General features: G+C 36.7%; 1 protein-coding gene across 2 annotated transcripts; it reads right to left on the reverse strand.

Moving 5' to 3' along the window:
* Window positions 1-2,485: 2,485 nt before the first annotated feature.
* On the reverse strand, window positions 2,486-6,265 carry LOC108450229 (cytoplasmic tRNA 2-thiolation protein 2). 2 transcript variants are annotated; one of them, XM_017747758.2, is made up of 7 exons: window positions 5,732-6,265; window positions 5,301-5,649; window positions 5,136-5,222; window positions 4,210-4,331; window positions 3,914-3,992; window positions 3,168-3,562; window positions 2,486-2,993 (listed from the first exon to the last, which is right to left on the reverse strand). In XM_017747758.2, the coding sequence occupies exons 1-7, from the start codon at window positions 6,031-6,033 to the stop codon at window positions 2,945-2,947; spliced, it is 1,383 nt and encodes a 460-aa protein (XP_017603247.1). In that variant the 5' UTR covers window positions 6,034-6,265; the 3' UTR covers window positions 2,486-2,944. The 2 variants fall into 2 exon arrangements, with proteins under 2 accessions (XP_017603247.1, XP_017603246.1); XM_017747757.2 differs by having other exon boundaries at window positions 3,914-3,995.
* Window positions 6,266-17,263: the final 10,998 nt, after the last annotated feature.

Consider the following 17,263-nt stretch of genomic DNA (forward strand, 5'->3'; position numbering starts at 1 on the left):
TTAGAAGCAGATGCATCACAAAATTATTAGGATGTATTTTAAAAGCTAAAACAGTTAATATTGAAGAATTAATATGTGGATGTAGTTTAGAAAAATTTAACCAAATGAATTTAATTATGCTATATATGAAAAAGAGTTATTCATAATTAAAAAGGAATAAAAATTTTCTTATATATTTAGCACTGAAAAATTTATTATAAAAGCGATAATTAGCAGTTAAACAATTTCTTACTAATAAAAGTTTAGAAAGCGTACCTAGGAGAATTAGATGGTATAATGAATTATGTACTTTTAATTTTGAAGTTTTATATGTGAAAGGTCTTGATAATATTATTGTTGATTATCTCGAATATTTTTTACAAGCATATGTTTTTACAAATGCTCCTATAAAATTTAGATGATCATGAATCATTTGATATAAAAAGTATTGTATGGAGTTTCGTTAAAGAAATAGTAATTTAAAATTTTTCTTTCAATTTATTAAAAGATTTTACTACAATTATTAAGTCTATATTATCAAAAATAATAAATCAACACAATTTTTACTTGTTTATATAAGCATAAAGTGATTTGCTTTGTTAAAATTAATACGAATCTCTATCTCCTCAAAAATAGCCTGATTGAAATTGTCGAGATTATCTTGTAGTCTTCTACAGAAAAATATCTTTAAATAGATCACATTGAAAGTATTTAATATCTCATTATTTGATTTGTGTTGTTCCACGCTTTCAGCTCAATAATATGCTGCAAATAGTCCTTAAATATGTTCAGCAGAACCTTCGCCATCTGCTTTACTAGTTTTTATTGCTTCAATGGCTCATGGTTGGATAGGATTCAACAAGTTAAGGTGTGCTTGACTCTTAAGCTTAAGCCCGTTGGTTTACTCGGGAGCTGGGTTTGATCTTCACTTCTTGGTGGCTAATGGGGAATGATAGCAATATCAATGAATGGATTTAGCTTTTTTCTTCCCTTTTTATTTACAGCAATGCTGCGATTTAAAGAGGCTCCAAAGTGCAAATAGAGCATAGATCAGGAAACATAATATAAACAACTTCCCAACTTTAATTAGTTGATTAATTTTACACATTCATACAACCATATTCAACAAGTTTAAAAATTGAATATGCTTGCTTTTTTACTCTCCTCCCATTGTCATGAATGACTCTTTTCTCCTTGACCTTCATTTCGCTCAGCTGAACTGTTTTTCCTTATCCATTTCAACTGAGATTAGTTTGTTTATTCCCTTGTTTTCGTCTTTTGTTATTTTTCTTCTTTCCATTTTCCTTTGCTTGAGAGAGTTTTTGCTCCCTTCATCTTCATCTTCATTTTGCTCTAGGGTTTAAGATTTGATTTGGGAGTTTCGAGTTTTGTTCACCTCTTTCAACTGCCCCGAGCTTCTCTTTTAATCTCATAGTTCCAAGTTCATTCGACTTCCGTTTGGTTTTAGTATTGATGGCATCACACCTTGGAACAAAGCATCAACAAAAAGGGAACCATACCTGAATCGCCGCCACCGACACGTTTTTGACCGTAATGGAGTTGTTTGACGCTCGACCGTTGATGGGTCGTAGTCAACCACAAGAGTCATATTTTTTTCATTAAGGTCCATGTTGTGCTCTGTTTCGATAATTTAACCTGTGAAGCTTCTATATTTGCGCCGCTTTTCTTTGCTCACGAGGAAGATTGGCTTCACGTGTCCAATCCTCCATATTGTTTGGACGTCAAGTTTTTTATTAGGCTTAAAAAGTTATGGATTTAGAAGCGTTACTTTTACTAGATCGATTTTAATTTTTGTATTTTTTAAATTAATCAATCTAATCTTTATACTTTTCAAATTGATTAATTCTAACCTAACACAAACGATAACAATTAAATCTATTTAATTAAATTCAATTATTAGTCATATATTATGTGTACAAAAATAATTTGAGTCCATTTTCTCCAACTCAATCATCTTAATTTTATACTTCTCAAATTTTAAAAATTTTTAAATTTAAAATTTCAATCTTAACGTAAATAATAATCAATAATTTATTAATTTAATATATTTAACACATTATATTTTAAAAATAACAAAACTTAAATTAATGAGTAACAGTTATTGTTTAGGAAAGACTAAATTTTAAATTTAGAAAACACAAGGACTTAAAATGATCAAATTAAAGTAAATTGATTAAATCATCATTTTTTGCAAAATATCGGGACTGATAGCAGAATTTAACTTTTTTTGGAATCATGGTCATGGAATGCGCTTGTCAGCGCCAATTGTCTACCACTCGATTTACTGTTTTTTTCTTTTTTTTTTTGGGGGGGGGGGGTTTCCAGAGGCGTGTTTGTTGATGTCTTCTGGAAGAAAAAGGTTGTCCATGTAATCTATTCTCTTATGCTCGAAACAAGACCTCATTTTTTTTTTTATAAAAAAAAATGACAAACTTAAAGCAAAACCAAGACCGACGCTTCTAATTTTAAAAACTCAAGTGTAACATGTTGCAAGAACTATTTGTAATTAATTCAAATAAACTTTGATGTAGGTTATGGTTAGATCGGCAACATGAAAAAGCGCAAATAACTTCCCCATCTACCAACAAGAAACAACGCATAACAATGCCAATTATGCTTCTTACCTCATCAAACAATTACGTAGACCCAGCAGTCCTTGAAACATGTTAGCCAATAACCTTATAGCAGCAACTAGCTAGTAATCTTCCTCGGTGGTTTTTGCCAGCAATCGCTAAATCCCCTTGGGACTACTTACGCATGCACATTGCAGCAGTATCCCAAAACCCCGTACTGAAGAACCACCGGAAAAAGATGGTTTTTGCTAACAATCGCTAAATCCCCTTGGTACTACCTACCCATGCATATTGCAGGAGTAACCCAAAAACCAGTTATGCAGAACCATTGAAAAAAGATGGTTACAACTCAGCGAACAGGCAGGCTTCATTTAAATTTCATTTTCGCCATCTGAAAGCAAAAATTCTTGTATTTGCTCCCTACAATCATTTGAAGAGGCAATATGATACTTTTTCTTTGTAGGACCACAATTTATGCAGCATATAAACTATTTTTACATGCACCTAGAGCAGCAAAGTCATGAATTTGAAGCTGACGTGAATCATAAACAATTTTTTTAAAAAGTTTGTATTAATGAAAATTTAATCTCTCACCTTAGCAAACTGAAATCCCCTTGATCACCATGCTTTGCTTTGGTAATCATTTGTTGCGGTAGGACAGAGAGAAATTCCTCCATCAATGAGGGGTCTTTAGGAAGTATCTGAAACTGGCAACTTGAACAAGCAGAAGCAATAAGATCTGGATTTTGTTGATTTCCATGACTTCTCAAACTTGATGGAAAGTTTGATTTTTTGAGTGGACTGCTGCAAATAGGACAAAATGAGTCTGATGAGAGAGATCCATTCGGCTTGAGAGTATATCTCTTTTGATGTCTACGAGTTGCCGAAGGAACATTAGAGTCATGGATTTCCGGAACCCTGTTGAAGTGAAATGGAGTGAGCTTCCCAGCTGTTCTTACTATTGTGCACTCTCGAGAAGGATTTTCTTCCTGAAAGAAACAGCATTTCAATTAGAAACCTGCGAGTATAGTTCACTTAAAAGGAACTTACAGAAAGACAAACTGATAATGGTCACACTTTTAAACGTCCAACAGCTACTAACGAAATTTCCTTTTCTATGTAAAATAAGCTCCTGGATGGCATGAATATTAATGAGGTTAAAGAAACTCTCCTTTGGGGTCCGGAGGGCAAAGGTGAAATTTAGCTGCTCAATTAGACATAGCACTCTGCCTATCCATGAGCAGATAAACCATAACTAAAAGACTATGCAAAGAATATGCCCCCAAAAGGCACTATAAAAATACAGAATAATAAAATGTGAAAACTCCAACAAGTTCTACCTGCAGCACTTTAACAAATGATGATACCAGGCCATTGATGCCAGAGCATGGACCATTAAGCAACTCCACTATCTTCAAACTGCTGCCAAAATGAGTTTAGACCAATCATTTAGTTATAAATCAGATGATTAGTCAGATATGCCACAGATATACTTCCATGAAATTATATGATTGTCACATAATGGAGAAAAATGGAGGTAAACCTGATTAAAACAGAAAATTCAACTAAAAGTATATAAAAGTTTTCTTAATGCATAAAATAAATTCAAATATGAAGAACAAGGTAAGGTTCAAACCCATCAAGGCTGCAAAGGGTGTTGAGCTCTTGTGCAGGACAATCACGAAGTGGAAGCACAACAGGAATCTCCCATCTCGAATCAACATACTGTATGTCAGCTGATAAAGAATAACCCTGACCCTGAAAAGAGCAAAGTGATCAAATTAGATAGGTGGTGAATCATAATGAGAACTCAAAGAGCAATGAATTGTGAATAAATATCTAGGTTAGCAGTGCAGGAGGGTGGAGGATCATGGGACTAGTGATCCCTGGCATGCCTATTTCACCCCAAGAGCTGAACTTATGATATATTTTGTTACTAACCGGATAATATAAAATTAGTTTAATAAGAAGTCAAAAATAATCATTTACACCTCTCCAACTTATATTTTTGTTTGCAGTACTGAGCACAACAACTTTTATTTCATGCATGTTTTTTGCATAAACTTCAAAAAAATAGCAATCAGAATCAATGACAAAGGTAGAAAATCAAAAAAGCCTCAAATTCCCAGAATGTGATCAAAATTTTTTACAACTGCACTTATCATGCTAGTCTTTGAACCAATTTACAGCAACTCCTCTAATCTACCAGTTTGCCTAGCAATTTGCCCCTCCAAATTCTAGATAGCATGTTACCCTTCTAAGATATTGACCACAACTATACTGCTCCGCCTCATATTCAATCCTTGTGTCATATTCAATCCTTGTGTCTAACACATGGATACGGGGACATGAACTTAGACAAATTTGATCATAAACCCGTATCCAACACTCACACCTAAGCCCGAGTAACATAGGACCTCAAATCAACCTCAAAGCTCCTTCAGATAACCCCTTCACAACTTGAGCTAAAGACCATCTAAGCTTTACTATACTGATAAAATAAGTTTGATGCATTCACCATAGAAAATAGAAATAGCTTTTTCCAAACAAAGACACACACACCTTCACTGTGGCAGAAATGACGTGGCAAGCAATCCTTGACGTACATGTTCCTAGCACGATTCTAGTGTACCCATTTTCAGAAGCAATCTACGACAGAAACAGTAGTCAATTTTCCATATCTTTTTCCACACATTCACAGCTCAAAGGTAAAATTTAGTATTAAACCTTTTGCAACAACAAGATCCGTAAACGAATTAGAAGATCTTCTTTCCCAGTAACATCACTAACAGCATCTAATAACTCCTTCAATCTCTCCTTACCATCAATGCCATCTGAAGAGAAAATACTCTCAATTGGAACAACAAACAACTCTTTCGACGGTGGGGCTAGATTTGACACAATTAATCTTATATCCTCAATTGCCTTCTCAATGTGTAGAGAAGTAAATGAATGAGTGGAACTTTCATCAATAAACGCGACTCCGACACCAAAAACCGGTAATGACTTGTCTTTATTAGCATCATAATTCTTCTGCGCTTTATATTGCATCTCATGCACAAATTGTAAAACTACCCTAAAACCACAAACATAAATAAACATTCTGAGCAAAATTACCCAAATCCTTCAAATTAAGAGAGAGAGAGTGAAAGAGAAACCTGGAGGAAGTTCCACCAGAGAAAGCAACGAGAACTTTATCAGGAGGAGTAATCATGGCGTTATAAGTAACAGCTTGCTTGAACTTTCCATAGAGATTGTTTTTAAAGCAATCCTTACAAAATCTGGAATTTTCCCCACCGATACCGCAGCACACGGGTTCGTTGACCTTGCACTTCACGCAGAGGTTTTGGCAACTGTTGCCCCCATTTACCGCTGCTTTTGTATTTGGTTTAGGCTGTTCTTCCTCCTCGTACCCTTTATAGCAACCGGAAGAATTGCAGGTTGACGAATTGCACGCCATCAGTCACCTTGTTGCTCTGTATCCTCGTCCTAGGGTTTATGACTAGAAACACTACGGGCTATAGCTTAGTTGCCTCAAATTACCCAATGCCCTTATTTCGTAAAAGAAAAGTTCTAGTTAATTAATTTACACTTTGCTCCTTAATTTCAAAAAATTACAACTTAAATTACTAAACTATTCAAATGTTGTCGTTTGAGTCATGGGACTAACGTCATTTTTAAAATGAGTTTATTGCACTTTTTATAATGTAGGAAAAATACTAGTAATCACAAAGCAACACTTGCAAATTGATTCCACGCTACCAACCTCAGAAATTTATTGCATCAACAATTCACATTCGAAATCAAAAATAGAATAAAACCTGATACTTTATATTAATAATCAATACAACATATTAGTTTCATACAATGATTTACAATTATTGAATTAAAACCAGCCATCATCTAAACTTATAGGTGCAAATACAAAAAAATTTACAACATGGGTATAACATGCTTCTATGTCATAATCTTCCAATTATAGTTTACATACAAAATGTTACCATCTTACAATTGCATAAATAAAAAGTTACTTAACTCATCACCACAATCATAAGGGGTTTTTACTAATTTAATAAAAAAAAAACATCAAAATAATACAAACATAAAATTATATATTAAAATGGTACATGTAGGGTGGTACCGCCTCTAACAGAGGTGTGATCACCTTACTTTTCTGACACCAGTTAAAAAAAATATTAATTTAAAAAAGAGAGTAGGATGTGCCAGAGGCAGCACTGGTGAAGCCTCTGTCAGAGGCGGCACCAGTTGCTGACGTGGCACAGGCGACACCTACTCCCCCAAACCCTCTATTTAAGCCATCAATGTTAAATAGAGGCACACACCACTAAAAAAAATTACAAAATAAGAGAGGGAGAAGTGAAGAAAGAAAGAAAAATAATTTTTCCGGTAAAAAAATACATAATAAGAGAGGAGAAGAGAAGAAAGAAAATGTATCTTCTTTTTGTTATTTTTAAATAGAATAGATTACAATAAGAAAAAATTATTTTATTAGTACTATATAGTTTGTTTAGTGTTTTTTTATGTTTTGTTTTAAAAGTTATTTTGTTTATTGTGATTTTTGGTAAATTTTGTATTTAGATTAATTATGTGTTTATTGTGAATGTTATGTTTTAAATTTTTTAATATATTTGAAAGTTTTTATGTTAGTAAAACTATTATACATATTGTTAATTAGTGATAACAATGAAAATATTTACATTATACATATTGTTAAAAATGGAAACATATTTGGTATTGCCTGATGAGATAATTAACTTTAGCACAAAGGGAAAAAGTTGATAAGATGATAAGAGAAGTGCAATAGCACAAAATGAAACTAGAAGAAGACATTATTCAACACCTTATTACCGTAAATCAAAAGATACAAAAAGTGTTGTGGAAGGGTCATGAACTGATTAGAAAGAATAAAGTGCAATACTTAACCCTTAGAAGGATATTAATAGAACGGAAGCACCAAATCATTTTAGAGAAACTTTGGAAGACATCGGTTCCAAGAACCTATTGGAATCTATTAAGCGGTATAGCATGAATATATCAGTGGATTACAAAGTTGCAGTGTCTAAACCGACATTATATATTGGGGAGTGTTGGAAGTCGGTGCAAGGCTACGATTGGCAGGTTCGAGCTGCATTTGTTCAAAATTCACAGATGTAGAAGATACGCAAATTTGTTGGGCCTCACACATGCACATCAATACATATGACAGAAGATCATCGAAAACTTGATTCCAAAATTATCTGTACATGTATTATGCCAAAGGTGAATGACATGCCAACCATTAAAGTTTCAGTACTGATTGCCAAAATGCAGGTATGATTTCAGTATCAAGTATCATATCGAAAGGCGTGGATAGCTAAACAGATGGCAATAGAGCAATTGTATGGGAATTTTGATGTGTCGTATAATGAGTTACAGGGATGGATAGCCGCTATGCAAGAGTACGTACTGGGGACTGTCATTAAGTTACAAACACGACTTTATTACAGCCCGGATGACTAACTACAACCGGGAAAAAAAATTTCCATCAGTTGTTCTAGACGTTTGATCGATGTATGTGGGCATTTCCCTACTGCAAGCCGTTTGTGCAAATAGATAGGACCTGGCTATATGGAAAATATACTCATATCCTACTCCTTGCGGTTGCTCAAGATGGCAACAAGAACATGCATTTAGGTCAATTTAACCCTAGGGGTATTTCGGTAATTTATCTACTAGGGGTAAAACTGTAAATTTTCCACTTTTAAAGGTATTTCAGTAATTTATCTATTTTAGGGTTTTTCATGCATATTCCTACTTTTCACGTACTAACAAAATCACGTACCAAGGGTTCTTACCGAATTGGGCCCATTGGCCCATCATTCCAATTTTGGTCATTAAGCCCAAAAATATCGAGGGCACAGAAATCATGCAATTTGCAGTCCAAATTTTGCAGCTTACCAAAAACATTAATCGATTTACCTCACGAGCATTCGCACACTCACAAATCTACAAAATACCGGTTTTCGGCATTTCGGCTTTTTGACTTTTGCCGATCCAGACTAAGAAAGACGGTGTTAGTTACACACCTGTTTGCGACGATATGCTGATGAGATCCACACACGAACTGCCTACAATTGGATTACTAACACATTAATCTAACTATTCAAATACGAACTACGTATTAACCCCTTACAATATTCGACCAACCACACCTAAAGATCATAGTAAGCTTATAAGAAATCAATAAGCAACTCATTAACAAATTTTTGTCAATGTTTACCACATAATTATAATCTCACTGCAAGCTGTCTTCCTGAACAAAAGTCACTAAATCATTTATAACTAGAGCTACGAAACTCCAAATCAAGTGCTGTTAATTTTACCTGAAAATAGACTCATATATATTATATCCATAAAATTTTCAGAATTTTTGGTTTGGCCAATCAATACCAGATTTTTCTCAAAGTTTCGCATGTTTCACTGTTTGACTAATCTGACCACTCTTAATTACGAATCAGATTTCTTATTGTACAGAATTCAAAATATATTCTCGTTTATTTCATTTGAAACTAGACTCAACAAGCTTTAATTACATAATTTATTCAGCTTCTAATTCATCTCCCACAATTTATGGTGATTTTCCAAAGTCACGTTACTGCTGCTGTCCCAAGTAGATTTATTACCAAATTCACTCTTTCACACATAACTTGCATGCATGTTATTTAAACATGTATATCACCAATAAATCATCACATATCTATGATTTTACTTAAGTATAATCTCCATTTCATCATTTTAAAGCACAACATGTTAGCCAATTTTTCCCTTTAGCATCTGAGGCACATGCATGTTCATTTGTTTAGCTCAACTTCACCTATCTTCCATTTTTCATCAAAAGAACATGAAACAATAACCATTTCCTTCATTTTAATTCATGACCAAATGCTCACAACACAACCAAAAACCAAAATATGCTTCAAGAGCTAAGGTAGAATCAAGAAGAACTCATGAACATCAAGATAGAAGCAAACTACCATGAATTTACCTTCAATTTTCTTCCCCAAGTGACCAAACATTCAAGAGCTTTCTCCTCTCCTTTCTCTTCTCTAACTTTCGGCTATGATGAACAAAGATAGACAAAACTTTGTTCTTTTCACCCCTTTTTCTTTTAATAAAATTTCATATTTCATCCATTTAATTCTTTAATACAAAAGACATGAAATGCCCATCATGGAACATTTACGTAAACCATTATCATGGAACATTTACCTAACCTATTATCATGGAATATTTACCTAATCCATTATCATGGAACATTTACCTAACCCATTATGAATTTGTACCATGAATTATGGATATCAAGTGCTCATATTGTCTACAACAACATGATGGCTGGCCACTTCATGTAAAATGGAAGGTTTGTCATGCAAATCCTCTTATTTTGCACTCCTATTTATTTGGCCACTTCAATTTAGCCTATAGCATTTTCAAACATTTTCACATAGGCTCTATTTCATAATTTCACCCCATTTTTCTTATAGAACAAAAATTAACTAAAATTGCCGGGTTCTATCTTAAGCTTGGGCCTTCTAGAGGCCCACTAACATAATTAAACCTATGCCAACATTCACAGAATTCCCGAAAATTGGGGCGTTACAACTCTACACCCCTTAAAGAAATTTCGGCCTCAAAATTTACTTGATCCAAATAGTTGAGGGTATTGTTGACGTATAGTCTCTTCTGATTCCCAAGTAGCTTATTCCCTTCCATGATTACGCCACAGTACTTTTACCAACGGAACCAACTTCCTTCTTAGAACTTTAACCTCTCGATCTAAAATTTGTATGGGTTTTTCCTCAAAGGTCAAATCAGTCCTTACTTCAATCTCCTCCACTGGCACAACATGTGAGGGATCCGATCGATATCGTCTTAACATAGACACATGAAAGACGTCATGGATTCTGTCTAACTCTGGTGGTAACTCTAACTGATACGCTACTGGCCCTACCCGCTTAAGAACCCGATAAGGCCCTATAAACCGCAGACTCAATTTGCCTTTCTTGTCGAATCTCAAGACCTTCTTCCAAGGTGAAACCTTTAAGAAAACCATATCCCCAACCGTGAACTCTATCTCTTTGCGCTTTAGATCCGTATACGACTTTTGTCTATCAGATGCCTCCTTTAATCGATCTCTTATCAACTTAACCTTACTTTCAGTATCTGCCACCAACTCCGGTCCAAGCACCTGTCGTTCACCCAACTCTGTTCAACACGTAGGCATACGACATCTCCGCCCATAAAGTGCCTCATATGGAGCTATCTGAACACTTGTTTGGTAGCTATTATTGTATGTAAACTCCGCCAATGGCAAGTAGTCCTCCCAACTCCCACGAAAATCGATGATACAACCCCTTAACATATCCTCCAAAATCTGAATAACCCTCTCCATTGTCCATCATGCGTGGGTGAAAAGCGATGTGGAATCCAAACGTGTACCCAATGCCTCCTGCAACTTCTTCCAGAACCGAGATGTAAACCTAGGGTCTCAGTTGGAAATAATCGACATTGGCACTCCATGTAGTCGCACTATCTCTGCCACATACAACCTAGCCAACTTTTGCGGGAGTAATCGATGCAATTGGTATGAAATGGGCGATTTTGTTAACCTATCCACCACTACCCACAGAATCTTTCTTGGTGGGTGTCAAAATAACCCACTCACAAAGTCCATAGTGACTCTCTCCCACTTCCACAATGGAATTTTCACTGTTGTAGTAATCTAGAAGGAAATTGATGTTCACTTTCACTTGCGGCATGTCGACATTTCCCACGAACTCAGTTACTTCTCGTTTAAGCCCAGGCCACCGATGCAGTTCTCATAAGTCGTGATACAACTTATTCCCTCCAGGATGCATGGCACAAAGTCTTCCATGAGCTTCCTTCAATATTGATTGTCTCAAGTCAGAATCCTTCAATATCTTGGAACTCTTTTACGGTCCTAACCTTATCCACTGTCAGTCCCTCTTCTTCTGACTGACTTACAAATGCCAAATAGACCTCACAACCTTTCCGAATCCACTTTTTGGCTCTTAATGCCGACACCATATTGGACAAATAATCCCTTCGTTCACCTATCACCATAACCTCCTCATCCTTTGTGGTCCTTAACACCATTCGTTTAGCAGCACAATCCAGAGTCGCTTTATGCTTAACAAGCCAGTCCATTCCCAAAATGAGATCAAACTCTCCGAACGGTAACTCCATCAGATCTCCAGGGAAAATATTACTTTGAGTTTCTAAGGGTACATCCTTATACAGTTTATCTACCCTAACTGAGTGACCCAAAGGACTTAGTACAGATACCCCACTCACAATCTCCTCAGAGTGCACATCCAACGACCCAGATATGGCACATGCAACATAGGAATGAGTAGATCCAACATCCACCAAGGCGATATCGGCATGCTAGAAACAAAAACGCGTGCAGTTATGGCGTCGGTCGTCACCCTCCTCCCGGCGACGAGCAGTATATACCAAAGCTGGTTGACGAGCCTCAGTGTTAACAGTACCCTTGCCAGGTGCCTCACGTCCATGGCCATTGCCACAGCGACCTCGGCCATGACCTCTCGACGGCGACGGTCCACCTCGCGCTGTTTGCACGGGTTACACAGCCCTTTGTTCAACCACTTGAGCCTGAGCTGGCCTCTTAGGATAATCCCTGATTTTATGTTCCTTTGATCCACAACGAAGACAAGCCCCAGAACGTTTCCAACATTCCCCCAGATGCATTCTACCACAATCTCCACAAGCTTGTGGTCTAATAGTGTTCACCGGAACCGCTCGAACTGGTTCCTCCATCCCAACTCTCTTAACATTCTGGTTTGTAGCACCAGTTGGTCTAGCATCTCTCCTGAACCGATTTTGATCCCTGCCGAGGTTCCTTCGTTCAGCTTGCTTCACCTCGTCGGCTATCTTAGCCTTTTCTACCAGTGTAACAAAATCGCGCTCTCTTTGCGGAGCTATGAGCACCCTTAACTCATCCCTGAGGCCATCCTCAAAGCGAACACTGTGCTCGTATTCGGTAGAGACAATACCAGTAGTATACCGGCTCAATCATAGAAACTCTGCCTCATATTCAGCAACGGTCTTACCACCCTGGGTCAGGTTCAAGAATTCCTTCCTTCGCGTATCCACATAGCTAGCTCCGACATACTTCGCCTTGAAGGACTGCTTAAACAACTTCCAAGTTACCTTCTCAGCTAGGGTACCCTCTCTCACAGTGATCCACCACTGATACGCCTCGTCCCGTAGTAAGGATACTACTCCCTTTAACTTTTGCTCTACTGAGCAGTCCAAGTCATCCATAATCCGCTCCATGGCTTCCAGCCAGTACTCAGCCACATTTGGGGCTACTCTAGATACACCCCTAAAAACTTCCGCTCCGTTGGCCCGGAGTCGCTCAGAAATGGACCCCCTATTCATGGGCCCGATATTAGCTCTGGCCACCATTTTCAAAACTCTTAACATGGCCTGGGACAGAGCGTTATCACCCGCAGCTCGATCATACGACCCATTCTCATCCACCGGTAGTGGTCGTGCTACTCCAGCGGGTATGTGTTCAGAAGACGAAGATCCAACTTGAGTACTACCTCGGCCTCGACCACGGCCTCTTCTCTGAGTAGCTCTTGTACTCATATCAATTTATCTGATTACGAATTTTATGCATTTAGTTTACTGTTTCCACTGTTTATTACAGAATATCTTATGAACAGATAAGGTTTCAGAATTGTTCTCGTGTAACCACAGTTTAGCTGCTGTTTCAGTTTCCTAGGGCTTAGTTTACCCTACAGTCTCAGTTTCGTAGCCTTTACGCTATATTATCTATAGTACTATATCTAAGGTTTAGTACTAACTACAGTACAGTTCAGTATATAAAACAGAATAGTACTTACAACCTTGGTGCCAGGGATTCAGTGTGCCACCTCATCAGTTTTCAAATAAACTTAAAAGATTTAGGCTTTTTGAAATCCATTTTCCAAACATTTGTGTTAAAAAAAAACAAGTTCGGAGATTATCTCCTTTAAACAGGAAATTTATTTTCAAAAGTCAGGTTTTTTTTTTAAAAAAATACCCTCTTTTTTTTTAGCATAAAGTTTTGAAAACCCTTTTTTGACCCGATCCACAGCCGAGTTGTTGTAACCTAGGCTCTGATACAACTAAATGTAGCACCCCAAACCCGGCCTAGACGTTATGGCCAGATCCGACATACCACATCAAAGCGTTCAAAACATTTTATATTGTTGATCCAGAAAAACCTACTTAGTGTTTTAAAAGATAATTTCATTATAGGTTAAAGTGAATGGAAGCTGTACACCAGGTAGGAAACCGGAAAAAAGGAGGTGAGTCTATCGGACTACTTAAGTACCAAGCTCCCTCCGGATCCAATCCTAGACATGCACACCGCCATTGCCACACCTTAATGTCATGTATATTTTTAGGAAACAGATTTGATTAAGTCATTTTTAGGAAAAGTGATTAATTTTGGAAAATACTTTCATTGCAGAAGCTTTGCTTGTTGTCGTGTTATTTTGAAATTAATTATTTTTTTTTTTAAAAATGCGCCCTAAAGCTATCCAATTTCAACAGTTAAAATAAGTAATACCAATCTTAGTAATACATATTAAAACCATCAAAAATAATTAAGCGGCCTTATTCCATTTAAAAACCCAAACCTCAACGTAAATAATAGGATGTCCAGTTCACCAGAAGAAAACCAAACTTTCGAGCGGGTGGCCACTCCGAATTCCCTCATGACTCAAGCCCACTATGGTTAGGGATTTCTGCGTGGATGAAAATAAAAGGGGTGAGTTTGGGAAACTCGATGTGTAAGGAAAACCCATTCAAAGCCCAAGTCACTCAAGCCTATTGGGCCTAAGCTCATTCAGATAACGGTGGTCTTGGACCGAACCCTTTTGATTACAATAAGCGGCCTTAGCCCTTATTCAGATAACGGTATGGCCCATAGGCCCATTTCAAAATACATGCAACATCAATAACATATGCAAGCCCATTTGGGAGACTACTCAACCCACCAACCACTACACTCTACTCGTACCACCCTACACTCCATGTGGGAACAACTCAACCCACCCACCCAACACTCTACATTCTGACCTTGCTACTCGGTTAACGATAAATTGAGGCAAAGCCTCCGATCGTGGACAAGCCACTTCGATGACTTCCTCCGTCAATATCCCAATCCTATGCATCGATAATAACAACATGGCATGCAGTAAATAACAACAGTCAAACATGCATTTAGGTTAATTTAACCCTAAGGGTATCGCGATAATTTATCTACTAGGGGTAAAACTATAAATTTTCCACTTTTAAAGGTATTTCAGTAATTTATCTATTTTAGGGTTTTTCATGCATATTCCTACTTTTCACGTACTAACAAAATCACGTACCAAGGGTTCTTACCGAATTGGGCCCGTTGGCCCATCATTCCAATTTTGGCCCATTAAGCCCAAAAATATCGAGGGCACAGAAATCATGCACTTTGCAGTCTAAATTTTGCAGCTTACCAAAAACATTAATCGATTTACCTCATGAGCATTCGCTTTTCGCAAATCTACAAAATACGGTTTTCGGCATTTCGACTTTTCGACTTTTGCCGATCCAGACTAAGAAAGACGGTGTTAGTTACACACCTGTTTGCGACGATAAGGTGACGAGATCCACACACGAACTGCCTACAATGGGATTATTAACACATTAATCTAACTATTCAAATACGAACTACGTATTAACCCCTTACAATATTCGGCCAACCACACCTACAGATCATAGTAAGCTTATAATAAATCAATAAGCAACTCATTAACAATTTTTTGTCAATGTTTACCACATAATCATAATCTCACTGCAAGCTGTCTTCCTGAACAATAGTCACTAAATCATTTATAACTGGAGCTACAAAACTCCAAATCAAGTGCCGTTAATTTTCCCTGAAAATAGAATCATATATATTATATCCATAAAATTTTCAGAATTTTTGGTTTGGCCAATCAATACCAGATTTTTCTCAAAGTTTCGCATGTTTCACTGTTTGACTAATCTGACCACTCTTAATTACGAATCAAATTTCTCATTGTACAGAATTCAAAATATGTTCTCGTTTATTTTATTTGAAACTAGACTCAACAAGCTTTAATTACATAATTTATTCAGCTTCTAATTCATCTCCCACAATTTATGGTGATTTTCCAAAGTTACATTACTGCTGCTGTCCCAAGCAGATTTATTACCAAATTCACTCTTTCACACATAACTTGCATGCATGTTATTTAAACATGTATATCACCAATCAATCATCACATATCTATGATTTTACTTAAGTATAATCTCCATTTCATCATTTTAAAGCACAACATGTTAGCCGATTTTTCCCTTTAGCATCTAAGGCACATGCATGTTCATTTGTTTGGCTCAACTTCACCTATCTTCCATTTTTCATCAAAAGAACATGAAACAACAACCATTTCCTTCATTTTAATTCATGACCAAATGCTCACAACACAACCAAAAGCCAAAATATGCTTCAAGAGTTAAGGTAGAATCAAGAAGAACTCATGAACATCAAGATAGAAGCAAACTGCCATGAACTTACCTTCAATTTTCTTTCCCAAGTGACCAAACATTCAAGAGCTTTCTCTTCTCCTTTCTCTTCTCTAACTTTCGGCTATGATGAACAAAGATGGACAAAACTTTGTTCTTTTCACCCCTTTTTCTTTTAATAAAATTTCATATTTCATCCATTTAATTCTTTAATACAAAATACATGAAATGCCCATCATGGAACATTTACCTAAACCATTATCATGGAACATTTACCTAACCCATTATCATGGAATATTTACCTAATCCATTATCATGGAACTTAACCTAACCCATTATCAATTTGTACCATGAATTATGGATATCAAGTGCTCATATTGTCTACAACAACATGATGGCTGGCCACTTCATGTAAAATGGGAGGTTTGTCATGCAAATCCTTCTATTTTGCATTCCTATTTATTTGGCCACTTCAATTTAGCCTATAGCATTTTAAAACATTTTCACATAGGTTCTATTTCATAATTTCACCCCCTTTTTCTTATGGAACAAAAATTAACTAAAATTACCGGGTTCTATCTTAAGCTTGGGCCTTCTAGAGGCCCACTAACATAATTAAACCTATACCAACATTCACAGAATTCCCAAAAATTGGGGTGTTGCAGATACCATCGGTCGTCGACCCAATATACCACCTAGGTCTTATAGAGTTAATCTCCGGAACAGACGGTGTGATTGCAGGAGGTTCCAAATATTTTATTATCCATGTGTGCATGTCGTGGCAGCATGTGCTAAAGTGAACCTTAATGTTGAATAATTTATCGATGATGTGTCCACACTAGAATGCACGTTGCGTGTCTGGGAAAATGAGTTCCCTGTCCTACCTAACCTGTCTATGTGGGAGGTGCCTCCGACGACTTTCGAGCTTTTCCTAGACAGAGGGCTACGCAAGAATCCGAGAGGTCGTCTGCAATCATCCAAAATTTGTAATGAAATGGACATTAGGGAGAAATTCGACAGTAAGCATTGTGGATTATGCAAGTTAACTGGTTATAATCGGAGTAAATGCC

This window comes from Gossypium arboreum, chromosome 11 (genome assembly GCF_025698485.1).
Source record: "Gossypium arboreum isolate Shixiya-1 chromosome 11, ASM2569848v2, whole genome shotgun sequence".
In the NCBI taxonomy this organism is placed as follows: Eukaryota; Viridiplantae; Streptophyta; class Magnoliopsida; order Malvales; family Malvaceae; genus Gossypium; species Gossypium arboreum.

Excerpts from the sequence above, each read along its gene's own strand:
- LOC108450229 (XM_017747757.2), bottom strand. The coding sequence starts at position 6,033 with ATGGCGTGCAATTCGTCAACCTGCAATTCTTCCGGTTGCTATAAAGGG. Across the intron at positions 5,223-5,300 it reads GGATCTTGTTGTTGCAAAAG|ATTGCTTCTGAAAATGGGTA; the intron begins GTTTAATACTAA and ends TTTCTGTCGTAG. Across the intron at positions 3,996-4,209 it reads ACCCTTTGCAGCCTTGATGG|CAGTTTGAAGATAGTGGAGT; the intron begins GTTTGAACCTTA and ends TCATTTTGGCAG.